The sequence below is a fragment of the Dissoconium aciculare genome (assembly GCF_010015565.1).
Source record: "Dissoconium aciculare CBS 342.82 unplaced genomic scaffold K489scaffold_1, whole genome shotgun sequence".
NCBI classification, from domain to species: domain Eukaryota; kingdom Fungi; phylum Ascomycota; class Dothideomycetes; order Mycosphaerellales; family Dissoconiaceae; genus Dissoconium; species Dissoconium aciculare.
Window position 1 is genome coordinate 684,371 of NW_022984951.1, and position 17,442 is coordinate 701,812.

General features: G+C 52.7%; 6 protein-coding genes across 6 annotated transcripts; 3 read left to right on the forward strand and 3 right to left on the reverse strand.

The window, feature by feature from the left end:
* Window positions 1-2,097: 2,097 nt before the first annotated feature.
* K489DRAFT_6893 (uncharacterized protein) lies at window positions 2,098-3,116 on the forward strand. The gene is made up of 2 exons (XM_033608839.1): window positions 2,098-2,244; window positions 2,298-3,116. Exons 1-2 carry the CDS (start codon window positions 2,194-2,196, stop codon window positions 3,042-3,044), a joined length of 798 nt encoding a protein of 265 aa, XP_033464148.1. The 5' UTR covers window positions 2,098-2,193; the 3' UTR covers window positions 3,045-3,116.
* Window positions 3,041-6,240, reverse strand: K489DRAFT_375196 (uncharacterized protein). Its single transcript, XM_033603635.1, has one exon. It carries the CDS (start codon window positions 5,843-5,845, stop codon window positions 3,266-3,268), a length of 2,580 nt encoding a protein of 859 aa, XP_033464149.1. The 5' UTR covers window positions 5,846-6,240; the 3' UTR covers window positions 3,041-3,265.
* Window positions 6,241-7,663: 1,423 nt separating this feature from the next.
* On the forward strand, window positions 7,664-9,266 carry K489DRAFT_385816 (putative aminotransferase; the record flags this gene model as incomplete). The annotated part of the gene is made up of 4 exons (XM_033606169.1): window positions 7,664-7,697; window positions 7,737-8,646; window positions 8,737-9,157; window positions 9,222-9,266. The coding sequence occupies 4 exons, from the start codon at window positions 7,664-7,666 to the stop codon at window positions 9,264-9,266; spliced, it is 1,410 nt and encodes a 469-aa protein (XP_033464150.1).
* Window positions 9,267-10,329: 1,063 nt separating this feature from the next.
* On the reverse strand, window positions 10,330-10,522 carry K489DRAFT_375199 (uncharacterized protein). The gene has a single exon (XM_033603636.1). It carries the CDS (start codon window positions 10,497-10,499, stop codon window positions 10,341-10,343), a length of 159 nt encoding a protein of 52 aa, XP_033464151.1. The 5' UTR covers window positions 10,500-10,522; the 3' UTR covers window positions 10,330-10,340.
* An 894-nt stretch (window positions 10,523-11,416) lies between these two features.
* On the reverse strand, window positions 11,417-11,964 carry K489DRAFT_6929 (uncharacterized protein). The gene has a single exon (XM_033608842.1). It carries the CDS (start codon window positions 11,782-11,784, stop codon window positions 11,503-11,505), a length of 282 nt encoding a protein of 93 aa, XP_033464152.1. The 5' UTR covers window positions 11,785-11,964; the 3' UTR covers window positions 11,417-11,502.
* Window positions 11,965-14,826: 2,862 nt separating this feature from the next.
* On the forward strand, window positions 14,827-17,187 carry K489DRAFT_311042 (glycoside hydrolase family 55 protein; the record flags this gene model as incomplete). Its single annotated transcript, XM_033600752.1, has 1 exon — window positions 14,827-17,187. One exon carries the CDS (start codon window positions 14,827-14,829, stop codon window positions 17,185-17,187), a length of 2,361 nt encoding a protein of 786 aa, XP_033464153.1.
* Between the last annotated feature and the right edge of the window lie 255 nt (window positions 17,188-17,442).

The following is a 17,442-nucleotide window of genomic DNA, read 5'->3' on the forward strand; positions in this document are numbered from 1 at the left end:
CCCACGGGAGATCTGCAACGCCTGACGGGCGACGGGAAGCGGGATCGGAAGCTTATTGGCGATGGGATTGGACCTAAATTGCAGGGTAGCAGGGTAGCGCCGGCGGGCTTATCAGCGATCCCACTTCCATTCCGCCTGATTAGCGCCTTCAACGCGACACGGAGCATATCCTCTTCACGGTGCATTCGCCGTACGCCGATCACGACTTGACCAAGTCTTGATTGTGTCGTCGTAGCGCTATGGCGTGCGCAAGAAGATGTGGGAGCGCCGTGCGTGAACGAGTCGTTCGTGATGAATAGCGAATGTAACGGGACGTGTCTCAGGAACCCGCGCACGCGCTGTGATGACACGCCGCCGCAACGGAGCCTTTAGCCCGGCTTGCGATGGGAGGTCACGCTGAGGAAAATTACTAATCACAGTCAACACAACATGTGCCTGGTGTTGCCTGTTTGCTCGAGGCTGGCTTAACAGTAGAAGATCCGCTCTGGTCGCGTCAGGTTCACTCCACTTCCAGCCTACACGCCAAGCTCATTATCTATTGAGCACACTAGAATGCTTCGCTCTCTTGGCGAGGACATTGACCGGCGAGGAGGCGTCGTGAGGTTCCATTGCGCGCGGATCTCATAGCATTGAAATTGCAGAGATGAGGCGCGCCCTAAGCACCTTGATGCAAGGAAAGGCCTCCCTCCACGCCTCATGTGGCTTAATTCTTTATCGCAGAACCCGGGGGGATGATAGGTCATGACTCTGGGCGTCAATGCCGACGTGGGACCAGAGCGCTTGAAAGTCATGAGATAGAGAAGCACAGAAGACTTCACCAAGCTTTGGTTCGGTCCTCGTTAGCGCAACCCACGTCTCGTGAACGCAATCTGAAGGTTGACCTCTCAGCCTTTGATGCTGGCGACTTGCTCCACTCAAGGACTAAATTCCATCTAGCAAAGTACTCGTCATCAACGGACGTCGCATGAATGGATATGTGACGCCTCCTTTCTCGAAATCCACACGACCGACACGTACTACTCAGTGGCCATAGGGAGTTATTCGACTCCCTCTCAAACACTTGTCGCCAAGTAAAGCGGCGAGGGGTGTTGTTATTACAGGTAGTCCTTGACGCGATTGGCGGTCAGGTGCATCGTGAAACGATTTCAGCTGCCCTTTTCAACCTAGTGGCGCTGGAACATATGCATGTCCGCATAGAGTGTTGCAAATCGGCAGCCTCAGGTTGTCTCCACAGCCGTGACAGCATGGGTTCACCACAGCACAGCAGTGGCACGCACTACACTGAGCTTATCCTGTAGTCTCGCTTGTTTGACCTACGAGCTAGCAATTGCACCTTCTCAAACCGGTTTCGACCGCTGATTCCTGCGATAAGGCATCTTCATTCCTCATCTACTCATTCCAAGGTTCACCGGAGTCACTGCAATGATGAGACTTGAACTCGTGCTGATGATCGTCCAGAGTGTAGTTCACAATTCTCTCGCTTAAATAGCGACTCCGCTACAATCCACGTCTCCATCGCGGAGATTTGGCTTATTAGAGGACATGCTACGTTCAGTGCAGATCGATATTTTCTGCTACAGGACGTCTCCCATGCATTGGACTACGCTCAGCGAACACATCATTTCACAAACAAATGGACCAATCGACGCATAGTTGAAGTGGAATTGTTAAGGTTGCGGCTCATCGTCTGAAGCTTTGCCCGACCGCTGCATGCTCTCGACATCGTAGTGGATGACTGAGCCGAAAATTAGGCCGTGGTGAGCCGGTGCAGGTCAAAGAGATACTCAGATACTGTATCGCATCCTTGCGGATTTGCAAGACGACACCTACGTGGGTGGCAGAGCTTGTTTCGATGCATCAAGCAATTCATCTGCAGACGCCCTCGCTCGGCGGCCGTTTCCAAGTCTGTGCGGCAAAGCCGAACGTTTCCCGCCCGCCTCTCCATTTTCTGGTCTGCTCCGAGGATCACTGTACAATAGCGACATATGTCGCGATCCCATATCACCAACAACCACTATGGTAATGCTTGTCCACCATCCCGATCACTCCTCCACCCGTGTGGCGTCAGATGGTGCTGTCACCTCCACACTCGAGGCTTGCTCGTGCCAGGTCAACATACACGATGGAACAGATCTGCCACCATTTCTGTCTCGGATTCGCTTCAGCACGCTCCAGCGGAATTGATCAACTGGGATGAGAACTCGTGATTGCTCTAGTCTGATGCTACCTTCTAGATTAAGCATCGTGTGTCTTCTCTCCGTTATCACAAATACCGGTCTCTCTAATCTTTACGAAAGATTCCGATATTGGCTGCCCAACTCGCGCGCGCTCTGTGCCCCACAAACACACACGTCGTTGATTACACTTCGGTGCTACTGCACATCCGGACAGCTACACCGGCGAGAACTCTTGAATACGAACATGTTCCTGCATGCCGACTTCACGAGCGCGCACGCTGCGATAGCACTCATCAAAGGAATGTGCAAGGATTATATCCTTCGCATCATCGCATGATAAATCGCGCGCTCAAATCGTCAGCGGGCAGTGGTCCGAAATGGCAATGCCCTCCATGCGACCGCTCTCGTAGCTATCTTGACAGGCCAGAGAATCTATCCGAAAGCGAGTCAATCGCGATAAGGGCCTCAGAACGATGGAACACCAAGCATGATCACTCTGCTCGATTTATGTGTGCACCTTTCATCACGGGCAAAAGGCTCAAAGAGGCATACATGTCTGCATTTCGCCAACATGAGGGTTCTCTCGTTTCGCTTTCCGAAGGCGTCAGCCCTGCAGCGGGCGTGCAGGTGGTCTACAACGGGAACAAGGCCCTGAGTACAGCATATACCGGGTCAATTGATCATCGGGGATCATCACATATTGGTACATGCGACTCGTGGGCAAGGAGACAAAGCCATGCCCTGGAACGTGATTTCAAGCACGTGCTTGTGTCTTGGGTAAGTATCCTCACGTCACTGTCACCACCACAGGTGCACGAACATCGGACATATTGGAAGGTGAGTCACGTGCTTCTTCTCAAGAAGTGACCAAATAGACATTACCGGCCTTACATCTCACGGTGTTGCATACCACTACATGACATATTGAAAGATGGGTCACGTGCCTGCATTCTGGAATTGACCTCACTGTGATAGTCTTCAGCGCCTTAATCAGGGTCGGTGCATCTCCATCAATCGTCATTATTACATTTTGGAAGAAAGTAAGTCGTACACACAGTCGTCTCGAAAGACAGAACGAATCATTATCATCACTTCCTCTTTTTCGACGCTTTTCCCGTATCCGCTCCAACGTTGCCCAAGATCGCATCAAACGTCTTGGACTGATCCACTGAATGCTGCGGCGTCTTTGCACGCTCAATATGAGGTGGTGGTGCACCTCCGCTCGTCATGGGCAAAGCTTCCAGGCCAAGGGTAAGCGAAGAAAGACGTTTGCTCGAAGCGCTGAGGCTACTCGCTCGACTATCCGGTCTGAGGCTTCCCGGGAAGTTGTTCGGCGGCGGGGCAAGACCTCGGTGACCTGCCATGTTGGAACCTGCCGTAGATTGCTGTTCGTGCAGTGCTTCGTTCAAGATGGGATTGTTGGCCGACCATTTCTCCGCCATCTGCCAGCAGTGGCTTCGGTGGTAGATTCCCTCGACGCCATGTTCGAGGACGTCAGATGGGAGACTGACGACGCTGCCGCCTTCGCCACCGACCGAGAACCAAGTCCGGCGCGCGGAGTTTGCAAGTGTGACATCCGCCCACGGGACACCGCCTCGTGAAGACTCGCACAGGAAGTATTCGACGCCCTCGGTCCATCTCAAACCTGGCGCATCGCAGGCGAGCATAGGCAAGGCCTGGAGGACGACGTACATGAAGATCCATTGGCCCATGCGAAGGTCTTCCATTTCGTTAAGGCTGCAACCATGTGCAGCTCGTCGTTCCATTTCGCAAAAGGCATCCAAGAATGGATTGGGTGCCACATCGCCATTCCGACTGGCATGGAGAATTTTGATCATTTCGTCGTCTTTGATCTTCTTCGCTGCCTCTTTGGCGAGCTTTTTGTCATCGGCCGCACCGAAATCATTCCGAGTGCTCTTCAAATTGGGAAGTCGAGGTAGATCGAATGGCATGGGAGGCTTGACCGGAGGTGATGAGCGATCATATTCTGACAGTACAGCACGAAGGCCGCGGACCTTGGGCGAGGCAGTATTTCCGCTCAAGCTGAATCCATCAATTGTTCTAGTGGTGAGACTGTTACGGTCGACCAGAAGATCATACAGCGACGACAGGTCATGGTATACGTCTCGCAATACAAGGCGGTTCAACCCTGAAGTCTCCAGATTGTTCTTCTTGCTTGAAGCTCGCGGTGGCCAATCTCCATAACGCTGCTTATATGTCCCGATGATGAACTTGCGCATACCAAGGAAACTATCTTTCCATGCATCGAAGCGGACTCCAGACTTTCGTTCTTCCGAAGTTTTGCTGTTCATGATGCCCGAGAACAAAAAGGGAAACTCAAAGTCGGTCAAGATCCGACGTACCGATGCGGTACGCTTCTCCAAATCCATGTATGCTCGAGTGAGACGAGTCCGGGTCGCGGGAGATATGTGGGACAATCGAGAGTTTTCCAGCGCGACAAGCTCCTGGTGCAAACCCACACCATGAGTGAATGCCTCGTTGTACAGGCGAACACTCTTCATCTGTTCACCCAGAACGATGCCATCGATAAGTTTCTGACGATTCGTTCGAACGTCATCGAGAGACAGCTCATTGATATAACAGCTGAAAGAGCTGTCGGCTGCGTCTCCAAATGTCGAGCCGTCAATATTGGAAAACTCAAAATGCTTCAATTGACGTGAAATCGACGTGAATATACTGAAGAATGTCTGTCTCCGTTCAGTTGCAATAAGGGATTGCCCGTGCAGGAACGCGAACAGATTTCGACAGTCGACCAACGTCTGCAAATCCTCCAAAGCGGCATTTCCGTCGTTGCGAGGTGGAGTCGACGTGAGAGATGCGTCGGTGGACAGCTGTAGCGGCATGTACAAATGCATTATCGAATCATCAGAAGAGGTAGATGTACGCTGGTTCTGTCCAAACGGAGGTGTGGACTGTTGAAAATCTCCATAACGATTGGGAGTTCTGGGTGGTGTTGACGGATGACCGTGCGTAGGAACTCGACGTGGGAACTCCATTTGTGGGTGGTTATAGTCCCGACTGGTCGAAGCCTGCTTGCCATGGTTCTCGCTGACCGCAAACTTAGTCAAAATTGGTGACGCTGCCAAAAGGGACGTGTCGATCCTGAACGAAGGACCGAGACCAGAGGTACGTGGAAAGAGGTAGACAAAACAATTTCCGGTCCTTTCATTCCACAACTCTTTCACAGGCTGGGCGTTAACGAGACCGTCAACGTCGTATGCCATAGTCTTGTGGTGTCCTGCTGTCCATGCTCTCGGTTGTGGTGCGTCATTCGCGTTACCATCTTCTCGGTTCCACCAATGTTTCTTCTTAAGTTTGATCTGATCCTTGTTCTCCGAAGCGTGAGATACCGGTCGTGAGGTTGGCACCTTGGACAGACGTGCATCACGGCGATCGGAGTTTGTCCGGTGGTCTGAAGTATCCTCCCACACGGCGGAACCCGATCGTGATGATTCAAAGGGCAATGGTGGCAGAAGAGTATTGGATGAAGGTAAAGGCTTCCTAGGGATGTCGTTCGATGTTGTTGGTGGCTGCATCATTGGTAGAGTAGGTTCTCGACGAGGGACTTGACTGGTCGCTGAGTCGGGCTTGCGTTTGTCTTCGGAGAAGGAGTTCGGATTGAACATGGTGGATAAACGTTTGGCCATGATTGGGGGAGATGTCCTAGGAGGTACTGTGTAGGGAAGTGCTTCACATGTGAAGCTGGCTGGTATCTCCGAGGTGGTCTAGGAGACGTCGAGGTACAAGCAGGTATTCGATCTGTGCAAGCTGCCGTGTTGGGATTCGAAGACAGGAGGAGCAGGGTGGGATAGTTTCGATGTTATAACGACAGCAGCCCAAAGATCAAAGGACTAGAAGGAAGGATGTGGGTACGCTACTCGGTAACGTCGGAGGAATAGCTAGGTAATGAATGGAATTCAGGAAAGGCTTTATTGCAGCAAGCTTGGAAGTCAAGCGAAGCAACCTTGGGAGGCTACAGGTACTACAAAAGGTTAGAGGGCGTGAGCAGCCACGAGTCGGCTCAATTTAGCATCCAGATCACACGTAAACGGGGTTTAATAAGGAGTATGAACACTACCTGGGTACGTTGCTGTACTAGTCCTCCAGGGTGCATGAAGACTGCCCAGGTGCTGTCTCACATCATGGTTCTCTCCGTAGGTAAAGGGCGGCGTTCACGATCGGGACATTTTGACGCTGGCCCAAGAACATGGGTTTTGGCGCCGCAACAACATACCGAAGCTGCGTCGGTGCCATCGATCTTTGCATGGACAGTCTACTGTGAACATCGTTGCAAGTGTGCCCGGGTGTTTCTGCTGGGCAACTCAACGATGATGGTCAATTTCTGATCGCGCTCGGACAAAACGCGTGCGTGTGGTGGTGACGAGGACTCTCACTGTCCACGTTGAAAATGACGACACACACAGGAGCCCTGGAGTGAAAAAAGGAATTGGGAGAGAGCCCTGGAGCGTTTCGTCAGGGTCCGACGCTGGCTTTTCCAAGTCAAGTCAGGGCTTGGGCAGCCGATGATGTCAAAGTCCCACCCATTTGGGGCGGAGGTGGCCCGTCTCAGCTACGCGTCAGTCATCATCATACTGGGTCATTTGGGGGTAACCCTTCGTGATTCTGAACGAAATTGACTGGCACGACTGGGCGCCTGAGCGAAAATGGGTGGTCCACGTTCCACTGTCGTCGTTCAGTCCCGCCGCCCGGGTTTGGAAACAGCCGCCCGCCCATTGCATCGTCGTCCCGAAAGGTTTATTCATAGATTCCAAGGTTACCTAGGGAGTTACCTACTAGGTAGGTATTGCTGGATCCGCCAAGCCACACAGCCTCGTCCTCCACGTACAGTCTGTACCTACGTAGATGGGACATGGATACCGCACACACATCGTCCATTATCCATCCGTACCTGGGTACTGCATGATTCATATCTCGTTATTGATCGCTCCACTTCTCATTTCCTCCCGTAGATCACTGAATCCTGGCCAACATTGAAGCCGTCTCGTTGCTCGGGCATGTGCGTGATTCAGGACCTGAGAGAAACCATTGCGACGTATTGTGAAGTTCCAAACCAGCACCTGGGCAGTCCACCGCGCGATGAATTCAGGATTTCGTGCAGCTGTCATGTTTCAGCATCCTCCCGGGCGCATGAAACGTGCGCCTACCTAGGTACGCACATGTCCTGCTCGTCTGCTTCTTGTACAATCGTGACAAAATAACCCAAGAACGATAATAATTGTTGATTCATTGCGGGCTGTGCGATGTGATCCCCCACCACATGACATGAAGGCTTCCTCGAAAAGGTCCTCCAATGGTTGCACCGCCTGGCTGCCGCGAGGCAAGCGCCGGATTTTATGTTCGTCGCCCGCGATACAAAGCCCCGTGGCTTATCTCCAGATCGGCCATCATCTTAATACCACTTTCGCCAGCTGCTTGCACACCTGGGCATTCTCCATCTTGAGATGATGGCCGGTGATATGCCAGTCGCACCAGAGGATGGTACTGATGCAGCTTCGGATGCGGCTGCATCAAATCAAGCCCTGCCCGTCATCAATCTTTTACGCGGGTGGCCGGCGCCTGCACTGCTCCCTGCCGCCATCATAAAAAGCGCTGCCCACGCCGCATTGTCAGATCCTGCAGTGGCTTTCGCTGGCCTGGAATATGGACCCGATCCCGGCTACGAGCCTTGTCGAGAAGCCATAGCCGATTGGTTGACGGCTAGCCATCACTGCCTCGCTGCGAGAGACAGCGATGGTGAGGATTTCACCATTGGACCGGAACGCATCTGTATCACTGGAGGAGCCTCTCAAAATCTGGCATGCATGCTCGCAGTCTATACGGATCCTACGTACACTCGCAATGTTTGGATCGTAGAGCCGGCTTACATGCTGGCCTTCCGCATCTTCGAGGATGCTGGCTTCGGCACAAAGTTGCGAGCGATACCTGATCATGGTGGTATTGATCTAGAATACTTGCGGCAAAAGCTGATTGAGAGTGAAGCCGAAGCTGCAACAAAGTCTATAGACAAGCCTCTTCTCAAGCCTGGCCGGCCTTGGGCCAAGATTTACAAGCATGTGATTTACTGCGTTCCGTCATTCAGTAACCCATCTGGGACGACCATGTCCTTGGATGCACGAGAGGGACTTGTACGATTGGCAAGGGAGTTTGACGCCCTTGTCATCCCCGATGATGTCTATGATTTTCTACATTGGTCAATCCATAATCCTGGCAATACAGATGCTCAAGCACCGCGGACACAGCCGACAAGAGTACGACTGCCACGATTAATCGACATCGACAGGTCCCTTGATGGCGGTGCTGAAAGATCTGGCACAGATGGATTCGGTAATGTGTGCTCGAATGGTTCTTTCTCCAAAATTGTTGGACCTGGTATCCGGGTAGGATGGGTCGAAGGCACTAAAAGATTCGCACACGGCATTGCAGAAACGTAAGTCCAGACCAACGACAATTCGTGCAATCCTGTGTCGCTGGTTCCTACGATTTTCGACGATTGGACTAACTTTGGAACGACGCCCAGTGGGTCGACAAAGTCAGGTGGAGCTCCCAGTCAACTCACCTCAACCTACATGAATCACATCATAAGAAGTGGAGAGCTTCAACGTCACATCGATACAACACTTATTCCAGCCTACGCGCATCGCCATCGTGCCATGGTAACTGCAGTTGAAGAACATCTCGCTCCACTCGGCTTTCAAATGCATCGTCCGAAAGACTTCTTCGGTGGATATTTCATTTGGCTGGTGCTCCCGACTTCTCTCCACGCACTTGATCTGGTCGGTGAGTGCCTTCGACGGGCAAATACCATTGTCGCATCAGGCAAGGTCTTTCAGGTTCCTGGTGACTCACACCGGCAATTCAACAACCATATCCGTTTATGTTTCGCCTTCGAAGACGTCTCGAGATTGATCGAGGGCGTCCGCAGAATCTCCCACGTCTCGGTCGCATTACTCGAGCGACGTGGGCATGGCGGCAGTAACAGCCAGGATTCCAAAGCTCAACAAGAGATTTCCCTTGACGGCTTCAAATGAGATGCTAAGCTTCGCCTGAAGTGGCCGTGACGAGATTCCATGAGATGCCGCTGTCGTTGCATCACATAATACGCGAGCAGTCGTAAATGACGGCTGCGACAGGACCCAAAGCCGACAGGTGTGATAACGGTATTCACAGTTTCCCACGGGTGTGTTCTTCTTTGACAGCCTCGGCTCGTGCTTTGCGCCGTGATCATGACGTCTCACCGTACCTTCAGTTCAGCCATTCTGTTCGCCTCATTGATCGAACGTTTGGTGCTCCAGCCAATGATGTCGCTCATGTGCTGTGCTCGCTGACTCGTGCTACGCTCTGAACTTGATCTTTCAACACGTCATTCCTCTGCAAACCACGGCAAAGCATCGACGGAAAGGTCATGCGGCGAGACTGCAAGCCGCGAGGCATAGGCGTAGGCGTAGGCGTAGGTCTTCACTCTCCCACACTCGCGTGCGTGACCCCGTCGGACTCATTGCTGCCCAGGAGAACATGCAGCGTTTGTCAGTACAACTATCATGGCGCGCCGGAGTAATGAAGAGTGCACCTGGTTCTGTTTCATTACTGGTCACATCACTGATGATGCATATTTGACTAGCGTACTAGATCAAACCACATGATGGTTTATCTACAGGCTATTGTGCTGATCGATTGAAGCTGCAGGGTAATGTGGGGAAAGCATGCACGTTCTCGGCGACTTTTTCTACGTTCGGGGTCAATGTAGCCAGCACTCCCTCCATTGATGCTCTAAAATTGTAAAGACCGACAGTCCGGAGCACTTTCTCCAACGGGAGCAGTCCGTCGCTATCATATTCATCCTTCGTGTCGACAGCGATGCACAACCTTTGCTGCATGAACTCATGGTTCTCCAAACGAACACGACGAAGTTCTGACACACACGGGGTGAGGTATTAAAGGAAATTAGAAAGTCCAATTAAGAAGCGGCTGCTCTCAACTGTATGTAGACTGCGAGAACAACAGAAGGGAGCAATGTTCCGAGCCGCTGGCCCGGCCGGACTACAGACAGTGATCTCGTCTGCAACCCTCTTTATGACCTTGCATATACTACCTTTCCAAGCCACCGCCGAGACGACCAGACATCTAGCAAGCCTTCATCGGCTGCATCGTGAAGCTTGTACAGCAGCTCATACGTCGACGGCGCACACGCCCACAGGCCACCCGGTCTAAACTTGCACAAGTTGACCGACGCCACCGTCGTAAATTGATTCCACACTGGAAATCGTGAACAGGAGTTCGCATCTTGTTACATAATCGTTCGCAAGATCGTATACCTCATTTGGAGAAGTTCTCTTTGTTGCTTACCGTGACTTCGAAAGGCGAGAATCAATCGCCAGCAAGCCAAGATGGTTCTTTGAGGCGGCAGTCATGGGAAACCTGAATGCATATCGCACGCTCAGACTCCGCTCGAATAACCTCCCATGCTGAACATTAGCGGAAACAACGATCATTCAGATGCCGAGGTGGGAAACTCTGGAGCTCACGCACCATCCCGCCTCTGAAGAAAAAGCTCGGGCTGCGTTCAGGGCAGCGCGGTTTCCGAGGAATGTCTTCAATCACAACCAGGATCACCGTTCGCAACAGGTCGTCACATCTGCGTTGGACCAAGACTTGAGCAGAAAACAGCTTCGGCGACGTGATCGGCTCTGAGCGAAAGTTCACCATCGACATGAATAAGCTTCACCGACAAAGTCACCAAGCTCTGCCGTGAGGCTCAAAAATCGAACGAAATTGCCCGCGTCTGTCATGAACTCTCTAGATCCTGATTGGCAGATGGGGTACTTCCTGTGGCGTCTTTGGAGAGACACAGGATGTGGATCCAGAGCCACGTCAACATATGCATATCTACGCTATTCAGATATGCTGCAGCAAAGGTCTTCGCTGATTGGGCGTGCGCCACCCATTTCAGCATCAATCATGTTGCTACGAGTCAGGAAGCGAGAAAACTTGAAGAATTCTTCCCATGCAAAGAAACCCATTCAATGTAGACTGTCCAACCGAGGATCTTACTTGGGACTCCGATCGACAGGTCTCGTGGTGAACATCTGGGGTGCATCAGAGGATCAACATTGACACCGTGACCCGGAATTCGGAGAATAACGTAATGAACATGGCGTAGAGGCTGCTCACGCGGTCTCCCAAAGTGACCAGTACCTCGAGATGTACAGCTATGCTTTGGACATTACTTGCAGAATAGAGCTGTACTGTGAGAAGTGGTGGAGCTCACACAGCTGCGCATCCCGTCCTATTGATCCACTGTGGTGGCTTTTTCGCCACTTAAGCTTGCATGCATGATGATCAGTACAGTACCACTTTGATGCGAGGAGCAAGCTCCGCTCAGGCGCATATGGAGCGCAGGACATGATGGATAGTCACGATCACGCTGTACGAACTTTCTCAGTAGGCTCACATCTGGTAGGACCTGGCGAATGTTTAGTCCATACATTACTGTGGCATCTCGCATGTGTGACTCAGTCATGCCGACGCGGACAGATGTGAATTGTGCGGCTAGCAACGCGTGAGACATGACAAACGTCAGAGGGGCTCATGCCTTGCAACGGCGAGCATGCCTGCCCCGTTGCTATGTGTTCGCGTGCATGAATGTCTGTGACTGACGTCCGAAGTGAGTGTAGTCCCTGTCTTCGAACAACCGAGGCTCGCGCTGATCGGCAGAGCTCGCATGGTGCTGCTGCTGCTGCTGCTGCTGATCAGCAATAAAGCACAGTAGAAGTGCAGATCTGCAGTATCATGAACTACGGGGGTGTCTCAGGTGGGCACGTGCAGAGTTCAGGGTAGCCCCTGGAAACATGCTCAGGTGGATACCGTAGAAGAGCGACGGGAAGGATTCTTCGGGAGAACAAGTCGAGAAGGAAACCGTTGGCAAAAATGTGTCATCGCCTGGGAGGGCGAGCGGCCATCCTTCCAGCAGGTCCAACAAGGAGGAGGCGGCGGCGGTGGAAAATGCGGAGGCGGCAAACAAAACCCCCTATGTTTTACAGTAGGGATAGTGCGGAGTATTCAGTGCGGTATGCATGCACAAGAAGTTGATGACAATTCAGCTCACATTTCAACATCTCCCTCCTCCCCAAAGGCTTGTACTGGCTTGACATGGTCCATCGCCAAATGTCATAGCGTTCTCTAGCGCGGAAAGCCAGACAGCCAATGACAGGCGGAGAATTGGGATATGCAGCAAAGCTCTGTGGCATGCACCAGAGCAAAGTTCCACGCTTGCATCTACGAAGATGATCTGGATGGTTGGACGCGTCGGATATATGTCCAGAAGAGAGTAGTAGAGTGGTTTCATCCTTGGTTTCGGCGGTACGTAACGGGCGTACATCACTCCATGATCATGTAGTCTTATATGGGCATTCACGATTTATAGTGATCTGCTGGGCGCCAGCCCTCGCCAGCCAATCCTTTGCCGCCCTGTTTCATTGTTCGACCGGCCGGCGTCGGAGAATCGGGGTGCCGCACGTGCAATTCCCTTCCGTGCGCGCGTCTCCTTGGAGGGGAAAAGCGGCGGCGGGTCTACAGGCCTGGGAACTGTTGCAGCAGAGGCGTTGGCGCCGAACCATAATCGGGACTGCACCTCTTTCTTCCTGGTCAATTTGTGAAGTTGGCTTTTGATGATTTGTTGTGGGTTCGTGACCATCGACTCGTCAGAAAAGTAGATTATGGTTGCTCTACACTATAATATCGGACTCCACGACTGATACAGTCAGTGCCCGCGACGACTCCGGTCTTGCGCACGCGCGTTCGGTGCATCGCCTCAAATCCGACACCTTCGTGGCCGACCAAAGACCCGTTGTCCACCTCCGGCTTGACAGATCGTGGCGCCCCGGGCGAGCAATACGTTACTGATCCCCTTTGTTGTTATGCGCCCTGCCTTTTCGCAAACGTTGCTACCCTCTACCCTGTCTCACCACTTGCCTCGTGCATTCACCTCTCCCTCATCCGTCCGTCCGTCCGTCCGATACTACCTACCGTGCAGTCCCTTCGTGAGAACGGGATCGGAGAGGGTGGTGCGCTTGACCCACGTCTCCATCGCTCATCTCCCGATACCTGCTCCTCCTCCGCGTTGATGGCTGTCATCAAGATGGTGGCGCCTGCCGACCAGCGTTCGGCTTGGTCAAAATACACTCCGCGCCGATCCCTCGATTGTGGCTTTCTTTCCTCGTGTGGGTCGGTGACCGCTCTGCTGTTGGTCAGGTAGCTCTCACGATGTGTAGCCTGCGAGGTGAAGACGCCAAAGCTACAGTTCGGTCATGGGGTTGTGCAACATGATACTGTCGATCTCTACGTGACGACTTCGACAACCCCATCACAACACCGCGCAGTGGATTGCACGATGATGGTTTCGACAATGTGATATTGCCACTCACATGAAAGCCGGTGTAGGTTCATGGCGGGAGGGATCTCTCAGCGGTCGACGGTTGACAGATATAAACCGGTCAAAGTTCCACCGTTGTCGACGATGATGCTCTCGACCAACCTCTTCACCAGCCTATCCATAGGTCATCGTTCCATACTCTGCCTGGGATGCAAACCCCTGCAGACTACCATTGACTACCTTCAGCCCTGCTCTCGAAAAGACGAATACTCTTGTGTATGAACAACCAGACAGCAGCAAATCCTCACACGCAAACCACGACCGACATTGAACTTTGTTTGTTCAAGACAGACCAGGACGAGCGATCAGACCCGTTTTTTTTTTCACCTCTGCACTGATATTTTCCTTTGCATCTGCCAATTCGGGGAGTTGCTACGAGAGTGTAGTGCAAAGTGAGCAGAGAGAGAAATTGTGAAACGCGCTTAGTGGGACTGGACGAGGCCTTCTTGTGGGAGGAACGCCATCGGGATTGGCTGCCGGGCGCCCACGCTACAATTTGGTTTGAGGTGAGTAGTGCATTATCAAACAACTCCCCACTACCTACCTATACACACACAGCGGCACCAATACACACACACACAACTGGGCATATCACGATACCTCACTCACTCACTCACTCACTCTCACTCTCTTTCTTTCACGGCTACCCTTCTCTTCCGCACCATCTTGCCTCAAAACCACCATCGTTCCCTCTCCCTCTTCTCTCTCTCCCTTCGTTCAGTCGTTGTCCTCTATTCTTGTTCGACCATATTTCGACACGCTTGTGGTCTCGTGTTTGCGTGCATACACCTGCCGACATCGTTGTCTCTTGGCCTTTCTTTGTCCTTGCAACTTCATTCACTGTCATCACGATTGTTGTACAGACCGTCATCGATCAGGTGTCGACATTTCATTGTCCGCTTACTTTGACGTATTGTCGCCAACACATCCGACGCACATTCATTCATTCAATCATTCCGTTCATTCACTCACGCAATCACGTCGAGAATACATTCTCGTCGAGTGTCCCGCTTCTTCCTTCTTCTTACATTCTTCACTCCGCTCAAATTCGACGAGCCGCATTCATTCGATTCCCTTCTTCGACCATACCGTTTCATTCGCAGTGCGGGTCACTGACGAACAAAACCACAAACAGCTTCATCTCAAGATACCCATCAATCAACCAGACATATAGCAAATATGGTCTCGGTTCGCAGTATTTCGCTCCTCGCTTCGGCGCTGTGCGCCTCTCTACTTGCTCCACTCGCTCAGGCTGTCGCTCTCCCATTGCAACAGTCGATTGAGTCACGAGCCCCCAGCTCCAGCTACTGGGTTGCCAATGTCAAACGTCAAGGTAGCGTCTGGGGTAACTCCGACTCCAATTACCAAGTCTTCCGCAACGTCATGGATCCCAAGTATGGCGCCAAGGGTGATGGTGTCACCGACGATACCGATGCCATCAACCGCGCTATCTCAGACGGCAATCGATGTGGTCAGGGATGCCAATCCTCCACTACCACGCCAGCCTTGGTTTACTTCCCTGCCGGAACCTATCTCGTCAGCAAACCAATTCAAATGTACTACTACACGCAAATGGTTGGTGATGCTACCAACCTTCCCGTCATCCGCGCCTCCAGCTCCTTCTCCGGCATGGCCGTCATGGATTCTGACCCGTACGGTGAGGGTGGTGTGAACTGGTTCGTCAACCAGAACAACTTCTTCCGACAGGTTCGCAACTTTGTCATTGATCTTACGGGTGCACCGAACGCTGCTGCAGGTATCCACTGGCAGGTCGCGCAGGCTACTTCCCTTCAGAACATGCACTTCAAGATGACTCCTGGTAGCCAGCAGCTCGGTATCTTCATGGACAACGGCAGCGGCGGTTGGTTTTCCGACCTGCTGTTCACCGGTGGGAAATTCGGTGCCTTCCTTGGAAGCCAACAATTCACTTCCCGGAACCTGACCTTCGATGGATGCAGCACCGCTGTCTACATGAACTGGAATTGGGGATGGGTCTTGTCTGGTCTCACCGTCCGCAACGCCAACATTGCTGTCGACATGTCCAACTCGCAATCTGTTGGCTCCGTCATTATCTCTGACAGCAACTTCGGCAATTCAAACATCGGAGTCAGCTCTGCATACAAGACCAGCGGCAACAACCCTGCCACTGGAGGCACCTTGATCATCGACAACGTGGATATGTCTTCTGTTGGCACACCAGTCATGGGTCCCAACAACACGCCGTTCTTGAGCAACCGCGGAAAGATCAACTACTGGGCTTCCGGTGATGGATATTCCAAGACCGCTACCGGCTCTCCTTCCCAAGGTCAGATCAGCTCAGCACCCTCGAAGAATGCAGCTCTGCTTGACAGCAATGGCAAGATCTTCAGCCGCTCCAAGCCTCAGTACGAGGGGGTTTCGGCTTCGTCCATCCTCTCGGCCAAAGCCAACGGTTGCAAGGGTGATGGAAACACCATCGACACTGCCGCTATTCAAGCCTTTCTCAATAAGGTCGCCAGCACTTCCGGAGCTGTCGCCTATTTTGATCACGGTGCATATCTCGTTGACGACACCATTCGCGTCCCTGCGAACATCAAGATCACTGGTGAGATCTGGCCGTTGATCGTCGCCAAAGGTTCGAGCTTCAGTGACGCTAGCAACCCCAAGCCGGTCTTCCAGGTCGGTCAGCCTGGTGAATCCGGGTCCGTCGAGATCACCGATATGCTCTTCTCCACCAACGGTCCTGCGCCAGGTGCTGTCATGATCCAATGGAACCTGAAGTCTTCCCAGGGTGCCTCTGGCATGTGGGATGCTCATGTTCGGATCGGTGGCTCTTACGGTTCCAACCTTCAGACAGGCAACTGCCCTAAGTATGGCACCCCTCAAAAGCAGTGCGCGGGTGTCTTCCTCATGTTCGATGCTGCGCCATCGTCGGGTGGCGTCTACCTCGAGAACACCTGGTTCTGGGTCGCTGATCACGACATGGAGATCCAAGCTCAAACTCAGACATCCATCTACAGCGCCCGTGGAGCCCTCTTCCGCTCCACCAATGGCCCAACCTGGTTGTGGGGCACTGCTTCCGAGCACTCCATGTTCTACAACTACCAATTCTCTGGAATCAGCGCAGCCAATGGTATCTTCGGAGGCTTCATGCAGACCGAGACACCCTACTTCCAGCCCAACCCAACCAGCTTGGGTCTGAGCTGGCTTCCGACCAACTCGGCCTACGACGACCCCAGCTTCGCCAATTGCAAATCCGGCTCATCGTCAGCTCCCTGCGAGGAAGCCTGGGGTCTCCGCGTGGTCAACAGCAAGAGCGTCCTCCTCTACGCCGTCGGCATGTACAACTTCTTCAACGGCTACAACCAAGACTGCGTGAAGAACAACAACTGCCAACAGAACATGATCAGCCTCGAGAACAGCCAGGTCGCCATGTACGGCGTCACCACCAAGGCAGCTGTAAACATGATCTCTGACACGGCCTTCCCCAACCGTGCCATCCTCGACTCATCGCATCGCAACAACTTTGGCGCGACGCTGGCCTACTATATCAATTACTAGGTGGTATTCTGAGGCCACGGCGTGTTTGGAGCCCAGCAGGACAATGGATGAGGAGTCATGTGGCGGCGTCCGAGTTGTTCTTTTTCCATTTTCTTGTCGATTATTTGCGCGCGCATCGTTCTACCGCGATTGCGAACTGTTATTTATTCATGTTATTATGAGAGGCGAGGAATGCTCGGTGATCTGTTTGTCTGGAAAAGCATTGCTGTCCTGGTGATGAGCTTGCAAATCCAACGCGACCGGCATCCCGCATCT

Coding starts and splice junctions, on each gene's coding strand:
- K489DRAFT_6893 (XM_033608839.1), top strand. CDS start 2,194: ATGAGAACTCGTGATTGCTCTAGTCTGATGCTACCTTCTAGATTAAGC. Junction 2,245..2,297: donor TACCTTCTAGATTAAGCATC/GTGTGTCTTCTC, acceptor TCTTTACGAAAG/ATTCCGATATTGGCTGCCCA.
- K489DRAFT_375196 (XM_033603635.1), bottom strand. CDS start 5,845: ATGGCCAAACGTTTATCCACCATGTTCAATCCGAACTCCTTCTCCGAA.
- K489DRAFT_375199 (XM_033603636.1), bottom strand. CDS start 10,499: ATGCGAACTCCTGTTCACGATTTCCAGTGTGGAATCAATTTACGACGG.
- K489DRAFT_6929 (XM_033608842.1), bottom strand. CDS start 11,784: ATGTCTCACGCGTTGCTAGCCGCACAATTCACATCTGTCCGCGTCGGC.